The sequence below is a fragment of the Thamnophis elegans genome, chromosome 7 (assembly GCF_009769535.1).
Source record: "Thamnophis elegans isolate rThaEle1 chromosome 7, rThaEle1.pri, whole genome shotgun sequence".
Taxonomy (NCBI): domain Eukaryota; kingdom Metazoa; phylum Chordata; class Lepidosauria; order Squamata; family Colubridae; genus Thamnophis; species Thamnophis elegans.
In genome coordinates, this window is record NC_045547.1 from 16,522,938 (window position 1) to 16,543,970 (window position 21,033).

The 21,033-nt window shown below is 35.9% G+C and overlaps 1 protein-coding gene across 1 annotated transcript in view; it reads right to left on the bottom strand.

The window, feature by feature from the left end:
- WNK1 (WNK lysine deficient protein kinase 1) overlaps nt 1-21,033 on the bottom strand; it is a 112,462-nt gene that overhangs the window by 50,898 nt on the left and 40,531 nt on the right. Inside the window, 4 exon segments of the mRNA XM_032221405.1 lie at nt 1,676-1,863; nt 6,406-6,742; nt 8,353-8,572; nt 9,458-9,546. Of these exon segments, the coding sequence (XP_032077296.1) occupies nt 1,676-1,863; nt 6,406-6,742; nt 8,353-8,572; nt 9,458-9,546 (834 nt within the window).

A 21,033-nucleotide genomic window follows, 5' to 3' on the forward strand; every position in this document is an offset into this window, starting at 1 on the left:
AGTGTTAACAATTAAATATTAATATAATTGTCTCTAGTTGTCTCCCCCCCCCCCCTTTCTTCACTTCAGTTGATTTTGTTTGAACTGGAATGGCCTCCTAAATAATGCCTTGCCAGGATCTCTCTACAATTTTATTCAGCTAAGAATTATATGACACAAAATAATGATTCACATTATAATCAGCACATGTTCAGACTTTAAGATTAAAAACAAATTTGACAACTGAACAATATGGTAGAAGAGTTCATTAGAAAATAAAGATACTATAAACTGCTTACATTCCCAAGGTAGATGATAATTTACTTATTTTGTCAATTGAACCAATTTAAGATTTTTTTAAAAAGTTATGTAGTAGCTCTTCCAGAAGCCAGTATTTTTTCTTCTCACCAGTTTTTTAGGTTTTTTAATTATTTTCTTCCCAAGTCATTTTTCCACTGAGATTCCCTCAAAATTGTAACTTCCAAAAGAGACGGAATTCCTTTTTTCTCTCTCTTGGAAATCTATTTGTCATTTGAAAATGGCCTTTTCAGAAGAACTATTAACATACCCTTAGTATTATTTATGATTACTGAACCTTGAAGCAAGACATGTGAAGACTGTTTAATGGGTTATTGTTTAAACAATATTTTTGGAATGGAGTCAGAGGAACTAAAATTATGTATACAAAACTTAAAGCTAAAATGTTGCATTTGGATTAAAAGGGCACAAAGCAGTGGTGGGTTTCAAAATTTTTTGGAACATCTTCTGTAGGTGTGGCCTGCTTTCCGGGTCCACTGGTGGAACCTCTTCTAACCGGTTCAGTAGATTTGACGAACCGGTTCTACCAAACTGGTGCGAACTGGTAGGAACCCACCTCTGGCACAAAGCTTCACAAGTGCATTTGAAATGTATGGCAATGTTTCTCTTCTAGAAAAGGATTACTTTCCCTAGCTACCTGCATCAATATGATATAAATAAATGTATGATTATACAAATGTTGCAATCTTTGGCTATGGGTCAAATTCTACAACCAGTTATAATTTTTGCCAGTACAGATCCCACAAGTAGCTTTTTTTCGTTTAAAAAAGTATAATGAATAGAATAGGAGGTGAGATCATCTAGAAATCCCCCAATGTCAGCTCTGAAAGCCCAGCAGAGAAAGATACAAATTATAGGGTAACACAAATGAACACATGAAGTGGGAAAGGTAACTGTGCCCATAAGCAAGTAAAAGGGAGCTATAAATAAATGGAGACATAAGGTTCACTTAAAACTGAAGTGGTTACATGCAGCATTCTATAATGGTTAATTCTTCTTACCTTGTTTAGCTGCAATTGAAAACTTACAACACATTTACATAACACATGTTTTATAAATGTCATCATTTATTCAGAAACTCCATCCCATGATTTTTATTCCACCCACAATTCAACAATGCTTGAACCTAAGTACAGTTTCAAATACCTCTGTGTGTGCATTTACTGCCAGTAAGCAAATGTTTCACATTCAGTTCACTATGCTTACTTTCAGAACATTCCTATTTCAAAGCAATCTTAGGGTAAGCAACAGGCTTGCGCACACAGTTTCCTATATTACTTATGATTAACTTCAGACTGAAAACCTGAGGTCTAAGCCCACCCAGGAAAATTGAACAAGATTCTAGGGTTCTTGCCATTCTGCTTAATGTTGTGCTTACCACTGTAGAGGTCTGGTATCCTCCAGGCTGTTGTGACTGTGGCTGGCCAACAGGAACTGAATATCCTGAGGCTGGAAGTGTTGGAAGAGACTGTTCTTGCTGGGAAGTGAAGGAAGTCGTCTGCTGGCTACTCAAACATGATTCACTAAAGAGAGATGAACCCTGGCCACTATCAACTGTGCCATCAGCTGTAAAACACAATATAAATATGATTTTTAAATACCAGGTTCATAACTTCATGGTAAGTTCAAGCCTTGTAAGTGCAAAGAACATTCTCATTCATTCATTTATTCTCTCCCTCTCTTTCCCCTCCCCCCCCCTCTTTCCCCATTTAATATGTTGAAAGTGATGTGCTGAAGGAAGATAGTGCATAGAAACGGAATTTGGATTCTCAGGCTGGATGTTGACATTGAAATGTTGACACTATTAAGTCTTATGTAATTATCACATTTTAAATAAATTACTATAATTAAAATTACAAATATCATCCATAGTTTTAGTACTTGAAATTATCAGATACCTTAGATGAAAGGCATCTAAGGCAATAAAACCAATCAGGAAAATTTGTTCTTATACATTATTTTAATATTTTGGATTTCTCTATCTACTTTTCAATATACAAAAAATGGAGGGAAAGTGTTAATATCCCCAAATTTTTCAACATCAATTCTAAAGAGATATTCTTTTTATTATTATTACTATAGTTTATCACACAATCAGCCAGATATTTACATGGTATCTGGCATTTTTTGTCTACCTAGCGAGTCCTTCCCAAGGACCTGGGTGGGATAGGCAGATGTTATTCTTTGATGGCATTAAAGGTAGCATTGCAGGATGCAAACTATTACTACTATGGTTATGATCATTTCCTTCAAATCATCCCGAATAAAAATAATAGCATAAGATTTCTGCCAGTGGGCGTTTGAATTTTTTAAAAAACTTTTGTTGCAATTCAAAAACAAACTGAATAATAGCAAGGAGATAAGCAATAATTCTCCAATAATGATTCAACACTCTTCTTCAACCCCAGGGGACTATTTTTTAATTATAGTCTTTAGGCAAGTTTACTAGGAAATATTTTTACACTTTATTCCAATCAGAGAGCAAACCCAGACACCATGCCTTTTGTATCCCAGGGACTTTAGCTTAAAGAAGTCTGTTAAACTTCGTGTCTTCCCCACCCTGTCAGGGCCAGTATGTTAGTGGAACTCAATATACATGTGTCTGTTTCTGTGAACTGGTTATATGCCTTCATTTTCTTTTGTATTGGGCTATTTCAAATTTTGTGCTTCTAGTGATCCTTTTTATCTTGTTTTTTCTTTCTTCTTCTTTTGGTAAACTGGTTGTTAGTCACACAGAGTTATATAGTTATGATAATAGACAGAATCTCTCACATAACAGTTACCTGGGCAGTACTAACAATTTTGCTTATGGTATTAAAGTCTACCTTAAGATCAGAAGTTGTATTGGGCTGTTTAGAGGTGAGCTTCATGGACTTGGGAGATAATTGTAATTGGGAGGAAAATAACTGAGATATTAATGTGTACTTTCCTCTTTTGATCTTCTTCTTGCTTATATAATTCTAGTGATTTCTGCTATTCCCTACAGCTTTTGTGTATCGTCGAAGGATGCCAAATAAGCCAAAAAAGAAATAATAAATTTTGTGTTTTTGACATAATTATAAAAGAATATACCGCTTTGGCTTGCAAACCATCTTAAGAGAAGAGGAAGGAATTAATTTTTCCTATATGTATTCATTCCCCAGCTGAATTATTAATTTTTGCCAGTCCAAAGATCTTTTAATGCTAATACATTCTTGAGGAAGTAAACAGAGATGAAATTAAATTAACTATGAAACTGATAGAAGGAAATGCAAGAGTCTAGTTATTAATAGCAAAGACATGACTGTGGAATAGATCACAAATTGCTAATACGCTAGATTCAAGTTAAATTTTAGTAGCAGAAGAAAACCAACCAGTTTCCACAATATGGATTTGTCTTATATTGTACTAATTTCCCATTTATATTTGATCTGTCAAAGAAATACAAGTATTTCTGATTTACAACAGTTCGTTTAGTGACGGTTTGAAGTTACAACAGCACTGAAAAAAGTGAACAATGGCCATTTTTCATACATATGACAATTGCAGCATCCTCATGGTCATGTGATCATAATTCAAAAGCTTGGCAACTGGCATGTATTTTTGATGGTTGCAATGTCCTGAAATCAAGTGAAGGTGACCTTTTGTGACCTTCTGATAAGCAAAGTCAATGGGAAAGCCAGATGCACTTAACAACTGTGTTACTAACTTAACAACTGTAAAATGGGGCAAAATTCACTTAACAACTGTCTCACTCAGCAACAGAAATTTTAGGGCGAATTGTAGCCATAAATTGAGGATTACATGTAAATAACTTCCAGACAGTAGTACATTAGGTTGGTTCTCTGGATATATGGATCAAGGAAGCTGCCTATTTCTTGAAGTGAGGTTAGAAAGTAATTTTGGAGAGATGAGGAGAGGCAAACAGAGTCAGTCTAGAGATTAATCCTTAACCTGGACTCAAATGAAGCTCCATCTTGGGAGATTTTTTAGGATGGCAGTGGTGGTCACAAATGCTTTAGAATAGAATAGAGAATAACAGAGTTGGAAGGGACCATGGAGTCTTTTAGTCTAACTCCCTGCTTAGACAGGAAACCATACACCACTTCAAACAAATAGTTATCCAATATCTTCTTTAAAACTTCCAGTGTTGGGGCATTCACAACTTCTGGAGGCAAGCTGTTCCACTGATTAATTGTTCTAACTGTCAGGAAATTTCTCCTCAATTCTAAGTTGCTTCTCCCCTTGACTAGTTTCCACTCATTGCTTCTTGTTCTACACTCAGGTGCTTTGGGGAATAGTTTGACTCCCTCTTCTTTGTGGCAACCCCTGAGATATTGGAATACTGCTATCATATCTCCCCTAGTCCTTCTTTTCATTAAATTAGACATACCCAGTTCCTGCAACCGTTCTTTATATGTTTTAGCCTCCAGTCCCCTCATCATCTTTGTTGCTCTTCTCTGCACTTTTTCTAGAGTTTCCACATCTTTTTTACATCGTGATGACCAAAACTGAATGCAGTATTCCAAGTGTGGCCTTATCAAGGCATTATAAAGTGGTATTAACACTCCAAGGGAATCTTGATTCTATCCCTCTGTTTATGCAGCCTAGAACAGTTTTGGCTTTTTTGGCAGCTGCTGCTCATTGCTGGCTCATATTTAAATGGTTGTCCACTAGGACTCCAAGATCCCTTTCACAGTTACTACTGTTGAGCAAGGTACCACCTATACTGTACCTGGGCATTTCATTTTTCTTGCCTAAATGTAGAACCTTATTCTTTTCACCACTGAATTTCATTTTATTAGATAGTGCCCAATATTCAAGTTTGTTAAGAACCGAGAACGGTGAGTCTGGGGCTGCTGCTGAGGCTTGCCTCGGCCCGGGTCGCTTCGCGCACTCTCAGTTCAAAAAAGAAAAAAGCTTCTTTGCGCTCTTCCCAGCGCTCCATGCTCTCCGTGGCTCGAATCCAGCTGCCAAAGCCGTTTCCAGTAGATTGGTGTGATGGTGGGGCCTCTGAGCTGGGAATCCCTAGCCTCTAGCCTCCTGATCGCATAAAAACCCCCAGGGATCAGCGCCACGTGCTTGGCAAAGCCGGAAATGGCTGCCGCGACCTCAGCGCTCCCGCCAATCCCAAGGATACAAAGTAACACTTCCTGGTGGTTAGAAAGGAAAACCACGTAGAGCTACTTACAGCCTAAAGCAGAGAGCTAGCTATGGTGACTGCAGAGTTAAAAACATGACTCGTTCTTTAACCGGACTGAGATGAAGTGGAGAAGAAAGGGTGGAGCACAGAGGCGTGTCTTCAGCTTCATCCTAGTCTCGTGGCCAAATGGGCGTGTCAATACCATCCACTGGAGCCTCCTGTCCCTCTCTCCAGAAAGTAATTTAGTAGCTTCATCTTATGAAGAATAGGACAGTGCTGAAGAGGGAATTTATGACCAGTCTTTGAAGTTCCTGCACTCACATAAACAAAATTGAGGCACTTGGCAACCAGTTTGCACTTACAGCCAATTGTAGCATCTGTGGTCATGTTATCGCCATTTGTGACTTCTCTGCTGCCTTCCCAGCAGGGAAGATCACAAGTTGCCTGGGTAAGTCTCCTCCCAGCCTTTCTTTTCTCACTCCCAAGGTACCTAGACTACTTGATAATGTAGGTAGTAGAGTGACTGTTTTCCCTAAGGGGGAGGGGAAAGTGTCTTTTGAACCTTTTGTGGTTTTTTTTAAAGTTCTCTTCTAAATAGAAGAAATTTGATCCTGCCCGGTCTGATGACATCACCACAATTTATGCAAATACTGGAGATTAATAATAATGTTAATGATAGTAAGAAGGTAGTGAGATGGAGAAAAAGAGTGGCTTCTCTACTGTGATTAGATGACAATGGCAACAATTGATTCTGACAATTTATGGTTCTCTCTGCTAGATATGAAATCAAGCAATGGTGATTTGGCTTCTGTTGCAACCATTTTGTCCCTGCAGGAATCAGTGTCTATTTCTGAACATAATAGCAAAGCAGAAACTGCATCCATAGTTACAAAGATTGACCATTAATCTCTAATGACAACTTAGCCTCCGCTATCCACAAGTGGGGGGGAAATGGAAGTTAGGCGACACATACAGAAAGTACTTACATAATACAGAAATACTGGGTTGCTGGAACTGAACCTGTTGGTGCTGATCTGCCTCAGGCTCCTCAGGTTCTACTTGGGTAGAAACAGAAGTTGAAGTGGTGGGAACGGCAGTGACACTAGTAGTAGGCACAGCCTGTTTTGTTCCTTGTTGGGCAGCCCCTGAGTGTGTTTTCTGTTCTGTCTGCTGCTTCTGATTGACTTCTTCTTGCTTTCTTTTCTCCTGTTCTTCCCTTACCAACTGACGCTGCTCTCTCTTTCGCTTAATCAAAGATACCCTATCCTTTATAGCTTTAGCCATTGTTTTGTGATCTCCTTCACAGACATATCCAGATTCAACCTGAAAGAAAAACAGTTCTTACTATTAGACGATGGTGAATGACAATAAATACATTTATGTATCACATCTATAGAGCCACCCATCTCACATGAAAGTGACTCTGGGCAGCATATAGCAATCAATTAAAAAAATGCATAAAAACATTCACAATGAAAAAATAATAATTATAAAAAGGCACAAAACAGAAATGCATGGTATTAACTTCACCAAGACAGCCATTTTTAGAATGACACAACATAAATGAAATGATCAGCTTGTCAGTTTTAAATTAACTATTACAAGAACATTAGAAGAAAATATTTGGTTTAAAAATTATTCATCACAGTATTCTCCCAAAATATTATGAGATCTTATCAAGGAAACAAGCCACTATAGCAACTATAATAGTATAGCCACTATTGTTCAGCCTCTTAGGACAGCTGACCCACAGCTACCTGGAATGGAAGGAAAATCTAGATGCAGTGTCCTCTGTTTTATTAACAGATAACCTACACTGAAGTCATAAGGTGAACTCAAACCAGGATGTTTTTAAGACTTGAAATGTTTCGATTTGATTTTAACTAAATGTTGGTGTTGGTGTATATTCAATCAGTTATTATTTCAAGTACTGATTTCTATTCGTAATTTTGAAATGGAAGTCCCAAATATTATTTTTTCAAAAGGCAATTCATCCAAGAAACTTGTTCAGTTCTAACTGACTGGTGGGGTATGGAAAGATTTATATTCTTTGTAGACATCCACTTATTAGATTTCTGAGTGTCAATTGTTATCTCTGAGTCAGTTAGTTACAAATGAAGAAGCTTCTTGGATGAAAAGGAGAAACATTTTCAAAGAAAAAACCAAAACAGTCCAGTTGTTTTTTGGAAAAAAAAATCTTTTGAGACAACCATGACCTGGATGATTGAGAATCTCCAAAGACTTGAAATGAAAGGTTTATTATGTTGTTTATATTTATATTTCTGTTGTTTAATACTTCCTCCTCTGTAAATCATTTTGAGAGAGATTTGCTTTGTAAATTTTCTAAAAATGTCAAATATTTTATGTAAATAAACTTTAGAAATTACATCTAGAAACATCTGTCTCAGATTGATGGTAGAAAAGTTTACTAATTAATCTTATCAACTGGGAAAAAATAAAAATATTTTGTTTAAAGTTCAGCTGGAAAATGACAAGCAACATTCTAAACTGCATTTTTTTAAAAGCAAGTATTCAAGTGATTTGATTGCTTTTAACTAAGTAAGATATCATAATATTATACCTGAATACATGTCAACGATATCTGAAGCATTAAACTGGGCGATGTACAAAATGGAGAAAATCACTTTTAAGAAATGTGGTTGTTCTTGGCTAATGTAAATAGTATTTACCTCAAACTTTTGCCAGATTGTATTGTTATTTGCTTATTTAAAATATTCTTGTATTAAATGGAGAGACTTGGGGTTTAGTTAAGAATTTTGTACATAATTCACTCATGAATTACAGCTTTCTGTATCACTTCATTTTCAAGTATTGAGTTTTGTACAGTTATCAAAATAACAAATGGACCAAACTGTATCCAAAACTCAAAAATCTACATTTAGAGACAGATACCCAATCCCTTTATTGCTCACCATTTCTTGTGCTACATCCTCAGGAACATCTCTTTCCAAGTCAAAAGAAAATTCTATTGCTTCATTATCCTTGTATTTTCCTTTTAGCTTTTTAATATCTTCAATTCGTAGCCAGAGCTTAATAGCAATTTTCTCTCCATCATCTTCTTCTGCTAATTCTACACGCACACCAGTTTCTTCCTGGAAGAATGCATGATTCAAAAGGTCCTTGATAGCATATCTGATAATTATAAAAAGAAGAGATCAAGTTATAATTTAGGGCATCCATGAGTGAGATGGAGATTTAGGGATACAAAAGCAGTGCAACTAAATACAAAAGATTATTCAAACTTTACCATTTGAACCAAACATATTTTCCTCCCAAATAAAACCTTAATTCTTATGCAAAGATAAATTGCATTCATGCCACTTTGTTCTCCAAAAAAAGAAAGCACTTATTTTTTTAAAGATCTGAAGAAAACAATATTACGATGCAATACTATGATACAATGGATGAGGCAACAAATGTTTACTTAATTATTAAAGGAAATACTGTCAATACATTTTAATGCTTCACCCATTCTTTAAACAGAAGAGGACAAATTGGAAATTTATGCCTTCTCTACAAAAAAAGTAATTAGTGCAATTTGAAAAAAAGACTATGGGTGTAATTTGACCTTCACTGAAAGAAATGCTAATGTGTGCTTGCAAAACCAGCGCCACATTCATTGATTACACACTAAAGAAACAGTCAATAAACTAGGACCTGTGGACAAATACAATCTCCTGCTGGTTTTTACAGCCCATGAGCTAAGAAAGAACAGGTAAGCAGATGGAGATTGTCAGGCCAGAGTTTTAGTTGGGTTCCCAGGGCAAGGGACAGGGCTGAATACCAGGTCATACTGGGTGGGCACCTCTCAGAAGATTCCTTGCTTGCAGCCTGGCACCATCCTAATGACAGCTGCACTAAGCCTGCAGTCACAGAGAGGTGGGATTTTGGCCTTTACTGAAAGAATTTGCCAACATTTGTAGAGTACTGAGGCATTACAGATTATCGGAAAGTTTTTCATCAAAACAGTCAACACAGCCCATTTCTACTGCTCAATCCAAATAGAAGAACATTTACCTTTCATCTTTATTTTGACGAATGCATCCCTCAATTATTTCCTTCACTTCAGGAATAGCTACTTTATCAAAGCTGGCTGGCTTGACTCCCTGAAACAAAGAAATAAGACCATACAAGGAAAGTCATTATTATATATTAGTTATATTTATATATCTTATCTATCTTATCTATCTTATCTGTCTGTCTGTCTGTCCGTCCGTCCGTCCATCCATCCATCCATCTATCTATCTTTTACCTATCACCTCTATCACCTCTTTATCCCCCCCTCTCTCCACTCTCTCTCTACCCTCTCTCTCCACCCGCTCTCTCTTGGCAGACATCTGGATCATTAAAGCAACCATGTCACCTTCTAGGATCATGAGGCTGTCACCTACAGCTACACACTATCACCTCTATCTATCACCTCCAACTCTCTCTACCCTCTCTCTCTCACTCTACCCTCTCTCTCTCCCCCCTCTCTCATGGCAGACATCTGGATCATTAAAGCAACCATGTCACCTTCTAGGATCATGAGACTGTTACCTACAGCTACACACTATCACCTCTATTACCTCTACTCTCTCTCTACCCTCACTCTCTACCCTCTCTCTCTCACTCTACCCTCTCCTCCCCCTCTCTCATGGCAGACATCTGGATCATTAAAGCAACCATGTCACCTTCTAGGATCATGAGGCTGTCACCTACAGCTACATACTATCACCTCTATCTATCACCTCCACTCTCTCTCTACCCTCTCTCTCTCACTCTACCCCCCCTCTCTCTACCCCCCCTCTCTCTACCCTCTCCCCCCCTCTCATGGCAGACATCTGGATCATTAAAGCAACCATGTCACCTTCTAGGATCAAGAGGCTGTCACCTACAGCTACACACTCCTGAATATGGAAGTAGTTTCTTTAGTGAAATGCAGACTAGTAACACGTTACATTCCCAAATGTTCCAAAAATCATTTCAAAATGAATCCAAAGCATTAGTTTCATTAAAGAGAAAAGGCCATTGGCATTATTATCTTGTGACCATATATTTTATTCATTACAAAACATGGACACTAACTTACCTCCAAATCAAAACTAAATACAATAAAGATACTAAATTATATGACATTGAAACAGAACCACACAAATTGGATAAAATTATTCAAAGCTCAGATAGAAAGATGATAGGGAGAATATATAAAATCCTCCTGAAGTATAAAATGGAAGAGGAAATTGTGAAAGAACAAATGATAAAATGGGTGCAGAACTTTGGCTATAATATTGAATTAGACAAATGGGAAAAATTTTGGGGAACAAACTTAAAAATGACACTATCAGTTGCATACAAGGAAAACCAGTACAAAATGTTTTACAGATGGCACCTGGCACCAACAAGGTTAGCTAAAATCTTAACAAATACCTCCCCAAAATGTTGGAAATGCGAATCAATACAGGGAACATATTACCATTTATGGTGGACCTGTGAGGCGGCTAAAATTTTTTGGAAAAGGATCAAAAATTAGCTGGAGGCAATAACAGGGGTTAAAATACAATGGAAACCTGATTTTTTTTTTATAAGGAATAATGTCTGTGAAATACAAAAAAGAAATCCAGTATTTAATACTACATATAATTACAGCAGCGAGGATTGCCTTTGCCCAGAAATGGAAAAACAAATTAATTCCAAGCGAAGATGAAATAATAAGAAAGGTTATGGATTGTGCTGAAATGGACAAACTAACTAAAGAAATCCAGGGAAAAGAAGAATCAGAATTCTACCAGATATGGGATAAATGGTATAGGTGGATGGGGGGGAAAAAAACAAGAATCAATGAAGGAATATAACAAAAGTCAAAAAATAATAGTTATGAGTAAAATAAGAGGGTTAAGAATGGTGAAATCCAAATGCAATACAATAGAAGGGAAAATAATATAAGGTATTGATTGATAGTTGCTATTAGAAAGAATAGGAAGCTCCTGTTCATATTGTACTGTGTAAATGTGGTGTACATCTAAATTTTGTATGTGTGTATTTTACATGTTTGTTAATAAAATTTTTTTTAAAAATAACATGGACACCAATAACACATTTCTTTAATTAAATGTGCAAATGTAATTAAAATTAAAGCTGTTCCCCAATTAAAATTTAGTAAATGAGTTTCGATTCATTGAATCTACATGCTATATTATTAAAATAATACTATCATTTCTCCATTCTTCCAAAAGGTGCCCCTACACAATAACATGTGCCATCACACAAGAACCATTCTTTCATCCTGTCAGTGAATGGAGAATTTCTTTTTTAACATGGTTTTTATTTATCTACATTTTCCATATTTAATCATCTATTTAAAAGTTTCTAACCGGTGAAAAACACAGACCCAATTGAAAGATGTAGCCCAACTATAATATTCAAAACCACGTATCATGTTTTCCCGAAAATAAGACAGGGTCTTATTTTCTTTTGACCCCCAAAATAAGCACTTGGCCTTATTTTGGGGGAGGTTTAATTATTATTTTGGGGGAGGCAGTGAGCATGATCACCTCATGGCTGCTGCTGTGTTGCAATATTTTTGGGGAGGTCTTATTTTTGGGGAAACAGGGTACATATATAGAATAAGAAAATATTATATCCACAACTCAAAGATTCCCTAGCAACAGAAAATAATATTTTGAACTGAGTCTTTCAAGTTTAAAAAATGATTAGTTTATAAACAAGGTTGCACAACAAAGTTCATATATTTTTCTGAAAATTATCTAAGCTACTATTGTTCAAGAATAACTTGTATTACAAAAGTATATATAATCTAATACCAGATGAAGTAAAAACCACTAGACACCCAAGTATTGTGCTTACTGGAAACATAAATAATGAAGTTAAGTTTTACATATTTTGAATACGCCATGCAAAGAGTCACTGGAGAAGATTTCCTTGTTTGGAAAAATTGAGGGCAATCAAACACAAGAGAAAGCAAGATGGCTAAGTACAATTACTAATGGCATAAGCATGAGCTTAGTTTACTAGAACTCAAGAAGCCATTATTGATAGACAGTCCTGGTGAAATCATTGTGTCATGAAGGTCAGAGCCAACTGAATTGTAAACAACAAATTACCATCTAATCTTCATTCAACCATCTTCCCCATAGTCCTCCAAACTACTCATTTTATTCAAATGAGTACTAACCTCCGAGTCTTATTAGATATCTTTGTGAATTTCAGTTAACTCATATTCCACCAATTCCTTCACTTATTTATCTAGATTCAGTTGATATAAATCAATGATTTGTTTACATTGTTAGTAAAATTCAAGGATTAACATATAGATGTAGGCTGAAATAGATGAGATAAACATACCACTCTTTCAAATAGGCAATACAGAAATACACCAGTCTACCTTTTCAGGTTTAACATAATAAGGAAATATGTAGTATTTCATGAAAACATGTGTGAAAGTATGTAGGCATGCACTGAGGCACTATAAATAATCTCCACACACACACTTTACAGATCCACATATAAGAACCCCAATTTTTAAAAAAAATCTCCTACAGTCAGCATTCTTGGAACAAGACAAAAGAACTCCAATACAAACGGTTTTTAATATCTATGTCTGTCTGTCTATATTTAGATATAGATATGAAATTACAAATCTAAGAAATATATTTTTATATGACAACACTTTATCTCACAAGATAATCTCCCAGACTGAACATCTACTGCATTTGTTCAGTTCTTGCACACATGTCAGCTGACAGTTTGGGTGTTCATTAAATTGTTTAGAAAATCATAATGATCAAAGTATTTCTCTCTTGGATAAGTCTTAACTTCCCCATTGGATGTGTTGAAGACCGGTGGATGTATTTCTCTGCACTACATCCAAATCTTTTTTCATAACTTTATAGTATGCTGACAGATAAATTGTTTTATCTGCAATCAAAATCCATACCTGCCTCACATGATATATGAGGAGTTGTCCTAGAACCCATAGAATCTACACAAATTGCAATTTAACTTTATTCCTAGGTTAACAACCTTCAGTGTAGAAGAACCAATATTCTGAACAATCCAATTAGATCAAACAGCCAGAAAAATACAGATAGATTCAAGTAGTTGTATTTTCTTGTAGCTTTGAACATTAAAGGCCTTCTATTACACTCTGACCTAAATGTAACATACCAAATTAACCAGATCTTCATAAAGCATAAGTTTTAACATCTTTATGAAATCAATCTGCCTACATAAGAACATTCCTATCCACATAGAAACACTAAATCTTTATATTAAGCATTGTCATTGTTAAGTATAGATATAATCTTATAATTGTTCAAGTATAGCCTGATTTAAATACATATCTATGTGATTGAAATTCTTACCTCTGTAACACAGTCCTTATGGGAGCAACAGAAACAGTGTGAATTTATGATGAGAAACACTGGACAAAAATCTCGCTTTGAAAAATCCATCAGGAAATAATACTATTATACAAAATTTGCAAAAAAAAAAAAAAACCCTGTTCTAATCAGAAAAGACTCTTAAATGTTATGCTTAACGCACAGCAGAAGGAAAGCACACTTTGAGCTTTAAAGGAAACATATCCTCTTCATTTACAACTTTACTTTCCCTCATCCTGTGCAGTCTGAAGAAGTCAGAGCTCTGTTGAGAACACTGCTTTCACAGCCTAGGACCCTCCAGAGAGAACACACCAGCAATGTCATGCAATATGTAAATCTGTTTACAGCTCCTCCCATTTGCTTTCCTGTAACTTCTTACGAAGTGGTAAGAAATTTGAACCACTGCTGTTCAATATACTGTAACATCATGCAGAAAGATAAAGAAAACAGAAGAGAAAATGAAATATTTTTATTTCTTGAAAAATTACTTATCAGTTGTTTTGCAAACTTAGTAATAACAAGGGGGGGAAAAACCCAGGTCACAGAATTCCTTTCCTATTCAGTTCCCATTGCAATCTTCGCAGGATTTTACAATACATTTTATTCCGTCCTAGAACAGAATATAAATTAATAATTATATAAAATTATTGTTATGGTTACTGTTGTATTTGTCACTATTATTGTCACATTAGTTAACTTTCAGAGAATATAACTGAAATTGCCCTAGTATTCTTACATTTGACAGAGTAGTTATATCTAACAGCACTTTGAACTCAATCATTTTGGGCAAAGAACTCCACATTGGTCTGCCACCAGCCTATTCTGAGTAAAGTTCGGATGAAGAGAGCCACAGAAAAAGCAACAGAGTTTGTTCTGATCAGGGAGTGAGGTGGGGTGGGGGTTCTGGCTGCTGCTACTGCCAGTTCGCTCAGGGACACGCTTGATGCGTGCTACGTGTGCACAGTACTAAAAAAAATGAGAAAACCAGTTCGGGGGCATAGCAGGCCAAGTTGCTACCTACTCGGTCAAACCAGAAGGTACAGAAAATGTGTTGCTGCTGCTTTTCCATAATGTAAAGCTTTTATTTAGACTAATTGTATTACATTTTGTGATGACTTCCGTAGTTTACTAGACTGCTACCACTTAATGTTATTACTGAATGATTAATTTGTAATTTTAGAATCCTTCATCTATTATTTTTTAAGACATCTTGTTCAAAGAATCTGAGATGCAGAATGTATTAAAGAACTGTATGCTACAACATTACATATACTATTACATATACACCAGATGCAGTTCACCAATAGTATAATATACAACTGTCTGTATAAAATGTATATGGAGTGTCCCTTCGTGTGTAAAATATCAGGAAAGTTATACAGGTAGTCCTTGACTTACAACCACAATTGAGCCCAAAATATATGTTATTGAGACATTTGTTAAGTGAGTTTTGCTCCATTTTAGGATTTTTCTAGCCACAATTATTAAACTAATCACTGTAATTTGTAAAGTTAGTAACACAGTTGTTAAATGAATCTGGCTTCCCCATTGACTTTGCCTGTCAGAAGGTTGCAAATGTTCACAGTACTCAGGACATCGCAACCATCTCATAAATATGAACCAGTTGCCAAGCATTCACATTTTGATCACATGACCACAGGGATGCTGTAAAATGTGTCACAAAGATGGTCATAAGTCACTTTTTTCAGTATCATCGTAACTTTGAAAGAGCCAAGGTGGCGCAGTGGTTAAATGCAGCACTGCAGGCTACTGCTAGATCAGCAGGTCAGCGGTTCAAATCTCACCGGCTCAGGGTTGACTCAGCCTTCCATCCTTCCGAGGTGGGTAAAATGAGGACCCAGATTGTTGGGGGCAATATGCTGACTCTCTGTAAACCGCTTAGAGAGGCCTGAAAGGCCTATGAAGCGGTATATAAGTCTACTGCTACTGCTATTGCTATTGAATGGTAAAGGAACTGTTGTAAATTGAGGACTACCTGTAACAGTTGAGATAGTGCTCAGGATTTCTTCAAAACAAGAGACTTAAATACAGAGTCTGAAATGAATTTTATTGAGAATTACTTTAATCTTCTTTTAGACTTCATCATTAATTATATTGGCCTATGAATTCCTGAGTCAAGCTGCACAAACAAAATGCTTTTACAAGTCTACATTACTATTTTGCTAGGCTATTTTGATGCCAGTTTGAACTAGATGCAGGCTGTTATAAAGCATTAAAGGAATTTTAAAAAGAACCCATGATCCCAATGGAAAACAAAGTTGACCTTGCTTCCCTCCAAGCCCAGGGCAATAACATGCAAGGCAGTTCATTTGCTCAATGCTCCTTGTGAAACACAAACTCCTATTATTAGCAACGAAGTCTGGGAGGCTTGCATATTTAATTTCTTCCTTTTGGGTCTATAGTATGCCCTAATAAATACAGCCTTTAAATGCATTGTTTTTTAAAAATAAAAACATAGCCTGCTACTGCTCTTGTTCTGTTTATTCAATATTAACATACTCTAATTGCAAAGTTAACTTACAGAAGGTAAAGGTACTTTCTTTAATTAGCTATATTAGATTCAAAAACCACATTATGATATATTTTTGCTGAATCTAATTATTCCAGAAAATGATATTTTTAAGAAGGCAGTTCATGACATATATTCCCTTCATTTTCACTCATAGTTACTGGCATTAATGTGAGCAAATGTTCATTGCACTAACCAAAATCACATTAGAAAAAATTAATAAGATGTTTAAGTATATTCTGTATGTCTGTTTTTTTTAGAAAAATGGCTCCGCGTGCCACCGGTTCGCCATCAGGGGCATATACAATGCAATTTTTTTTTCATTTACTTGTCCTCATTTAACTTGGAGCCAAGTTAGAACAAGTGTTGAAAGTGTGATTGCAGTTAACTGATCTTTAAAAGGATGACATATCTAACTAGAATTGCAGAAAATGGCAATAAAGTTGCTGCATGCTTTAATAAAATCACTTTTGAGCAGAGAACTGCAAGTAATGCTAATAGCATCTTCCTGAGTAAATGTAAGTCTGATATTATATTGGATGGATGTGTATGTTTGTGGAGAGGGAGGACAGAGGAAGAGATATTAAATCTGATTCTAATTTGATTTTTTGCAGTTTCTGAGGGCACGTGAAGCATTGCCCTGTCAGCTCCAGTGCGCATGTGTGCGCTGGCCAGCTGATTTTTGGCCTTCATTTTCAGCCGTTTTTCTCCCTCTGGAGGCTTCGGGGAAGCCTCCTGAGTGAGAAAAACGGCTCAACGGGCAATCCAGAAGTCAGTTCCTAAACTTCTGGTTTGCATGTTGGGCCATTTTTCGCCTTTCCCAGACTCCTAGAAAGCCTCTGGAGCCTGGGAAAGATGAAAAATGGACCTACCGGGCCTACCGGAAGTCAGAAAACAGGCCGTTTCTGACTTCTGGAGGGCCTCAGGGAGGTGGGGGAGGCAGTTTTCACCCACCCCAGGCTCCAAGAAAGTCATGCGTGCATGTGCGGGGCAGCGGAAGGGTGGTGGTCACATGCACATGCGCAGGGGGCACAGTGCGGGAGGAGATTAAATTATGGAGGTGGCACCCAAGGCGAAAAAGGTTTGCCATCACTGGTATATTCATTCTATATAAGTTCAGTAGGAGAAAAAACTAGAAACAGATGACTTTAAGCATTACTGTATTTTTTTTCCACCAACTGTTCAACTAGGCTTTGGGATTTGAGTTTTCTGGTTGTCCTTTAAAAAGTGATTGAGGTGATGCCCTGTTGAAAAATAGGACATATTATAAGTAAAGCCACTAAACATGCATAAATCTAGATCAATATTTTTCAAGCTTGACAAATTTAAGATAGAGAGCCGAGGTGGTGCAGTGGTTAGAGTGCAGTACTGCAGGCCACTTCAGCTGACTGTTAGCTGCAGTTCAGCGGTTCAAATCTCACCGGCTCAGGGTTGACTCAGCCTTCCATCCTTCTGAGGTGGGTAAAATGAGGACCCAGACTGTGGGGGCGATATGCTGACTCTGTAAACCGCTTAGAGAGGGCTGAAAGCCTTATGAAGCGGTATATAAGTCTACTAAATTTAAGATGTGTGGACTTCAACTCCCAGAATTCCCTAGCCAGGTTGCCAAGTTTGAAAATCACTGGTTTCAAAAACACTGGTCCAGATTGTTTTAGTTCATGAGTAAGAATAAACTAGCCTAAAAAGATTAAAATCAAGCTGGATTTAATAAATCCAAATATTAAATGTTCAAATACTTCATTTGCAATTAATCAATTTGGTCTTTTCTATAAATCTAGATCTAAAAATATATAATAATTTAGATACATATCAATTATATAAACAATCTATAAACATTAATTCTGTGTTTTCACACTAAGTCACAAAAGCTATATATATTTATAAGAAATATGTAAGACAAATATATGAATTCTTGGTTATATATGTTTAAATTTTATTTATACATATAAAAGCTGTATTTATCCATAAAATACAATAATGTATTGAGAACTGATATCACTAATTTTTTTTAGCCTATATTAAATTCAATTGCATCAATTTGACATGGAAAATGCTGCCATACAGTCTCCATCTAATACTTCTAATTGCTCCAGGTGTTTTCCTCCCAATTCTTCTTGAGATGTTTTAGCATTTAGGTCCATTGCTATAGAGAAGAAACTACAACCCTAACCTTATTCTCTTATAAATTCAGCAACATGGTCTAGATCAGGGCTGTCAAAATCACAGCACAAATGTGCCATGTGCTGGCCATGCCAACGCCTGGTTTAGCAAAGGGGAAAAGTTGTGGTACATCACGTGACAATGCCGTGAAGACGCAGGTTTGACACCCCTGCTCTAGATAATAAGGGTGAAATGTTATTTAACTTCCAAGATTTATTTAAGTTTACATGTTCTAGAAAAGATTTATTTCTATTTGTGCTATTTGTTTGTCCATAAAATTAATATTTCTATACTAGATGGACATTCTAACAATTGTCTCAATGCTGAAGTTTCCACTTATCTTGATTTGGTACATGTTCTTGATTTGGTACATGTTCCCAAGTTATTCTATTATAGGTGCAAACAGCAGTCCCATCTTATCTGGATGCTGTTTCAGTCATATATATAAAGCTGAATTTTATTGTAAAGATGTTTTCAAGTTGAGCTGAACTCCTAACTATATAAATATAATCATTGTGCTTCACATATAACAATTGAAGGGCATTTACAGACAAGTGACAAATAAAAACTTGGAAAGAAGAAAATCCATAGGACAAAACAAAACAAAACCTACCAATCCCATCAATTGGTTCTATATTATGGATTACAGGGTAGAAAATAAACCCAAGAGACTCAAGGACAGAATGTCCTTAACAAACTGTAACAGTATGTCTTCATTGTGGTTAAATACTTAAGTGTACCTCCAGGAAATTAATAACAAACTCAGATCTGACACACATTTGTATGGAAATACAGGAGACTAACATACCTGAGTTCTTCGCCTCAGGTGTTCGGCATAGTTATAGAATGGTTTGGAATTTCATTATTTATTGTTTTCACAAACAATTGTTCTATGATCTTTAACTATTTCGGGATTTCACATTTTTGCAGTCTTTGTTAATAGAAGTCAAATTACAGAACTTTGAAAGCATATTAAAATGATTAAAATTAGCCATATGAACCAATATCAATTTTTAATTCTTAGAATATTTAGTTATACAAATTTAAAAAATTTAACTTTATAGCTCTGGGCCATGTTTAGTTATTTTCTGAGTTCAAACTTCCCCCTATCAGCTGAAGCTGGTATGAAATAATGTTTCCAATCCAAAAACAAATTTTATTTGAGTGAAATGATGAGCTTTACAAACTATAAGAGTTCTTCCCTTATTTTACAATACGATATCTTATCTGTATCCAATAAGAATTAAGGTTGTCCAAAGCAACATTTTTAGATATGTACAGATAAAAAGGAAGACAGAAGGAATACCTATCAAGTTTGTAGGTATCACAAAGCTGAAGGGGAATGAATTATACATTAGAATAGCAACTCAAACTCTAAATATGAACAATGGACCCCATCCAATAAAATGTTATTGGAATAAATGAAATGCAGGGTGCTGCACTTAGGTAGGAAAAAATGGATACATTGATCCAAACAAAATAGTTATCTGGATCAGAAGAAGTACTCCTGAAAATGATCTGGATATTTTGGTAAACATTACTTTATATTACGTTAAGCATATTTAGCAATGTGAGGCAGCTGCCAAAAGAGCTAACAAAATCTTAGGCTGCATCAACAGAGGTTCAAGATAGAAATCATGAGAAGCGACAGTTCTGTTCTATGTGTACAGACAGATTGCATCTAGAATATTATTTCCAGTTCCAAGATATAAGGATGCTAGGAAACTAGAAAAAATACAGAGAAGAATTAAAAATATGTTGAGAACCTTTGAGGATAAATCCTATGAAGAATGGTATTTAATCTAAAGAATTTAAATTTTAAAAGATTAAAAAACTGAATATATTTAATCTAAAGAAGAGAAGGCTAAGGAGATATAGTAACAGTGTCCAGATTCAGCTTTCATGCCTAAGTGAAGGCTAGAACTCAACAGTCTCCTGATTTCTAGGCCAGCATCTTAGTTAGCCATTATACCAAACTGGCTCTCATAGCTCTCCATAGCTCCCAAGGGCACAGAGCAAGAACCAATGGAGGTAAACTTTATAGAGAAAGATTCAAGCTCAAAATAAGGAGATTTTTGACAGTGGGAACTTTTAAGCAGTGGAATAGCTTGCCTCTTTTTCCTATGGGGGTTCCATAATTGGAGGCTTTCAAGCAAAATTCGGACACCCATTTGTCTGAGACCGTGTGAAGATTCTTCCCTGGAGAAAAGAATGAATAAGATCTCTAAGATCTTTGAAAAAATTGATACAGCTCAAAATATTTCTTTTTCTTGCGTTAATCAGAATACTTCATAAAAGAGCAAATGAACTCAAAACATCTGCAACTATTATTAAATTTTATTGTTCTAATAAAAATATTATTGCAATTGATATTTTTATTACTGTCTTATGGCCAAGAGAAGAACAACTATGTTTTAGTCTATTTTAAAATTCACCAACAAGGGAAAATAAGACAGGAAAAAGGGATTTTATGTTGAAAAGAAGGGATAATAGTATAATAGCCATATGGAGTTAAAGATGGG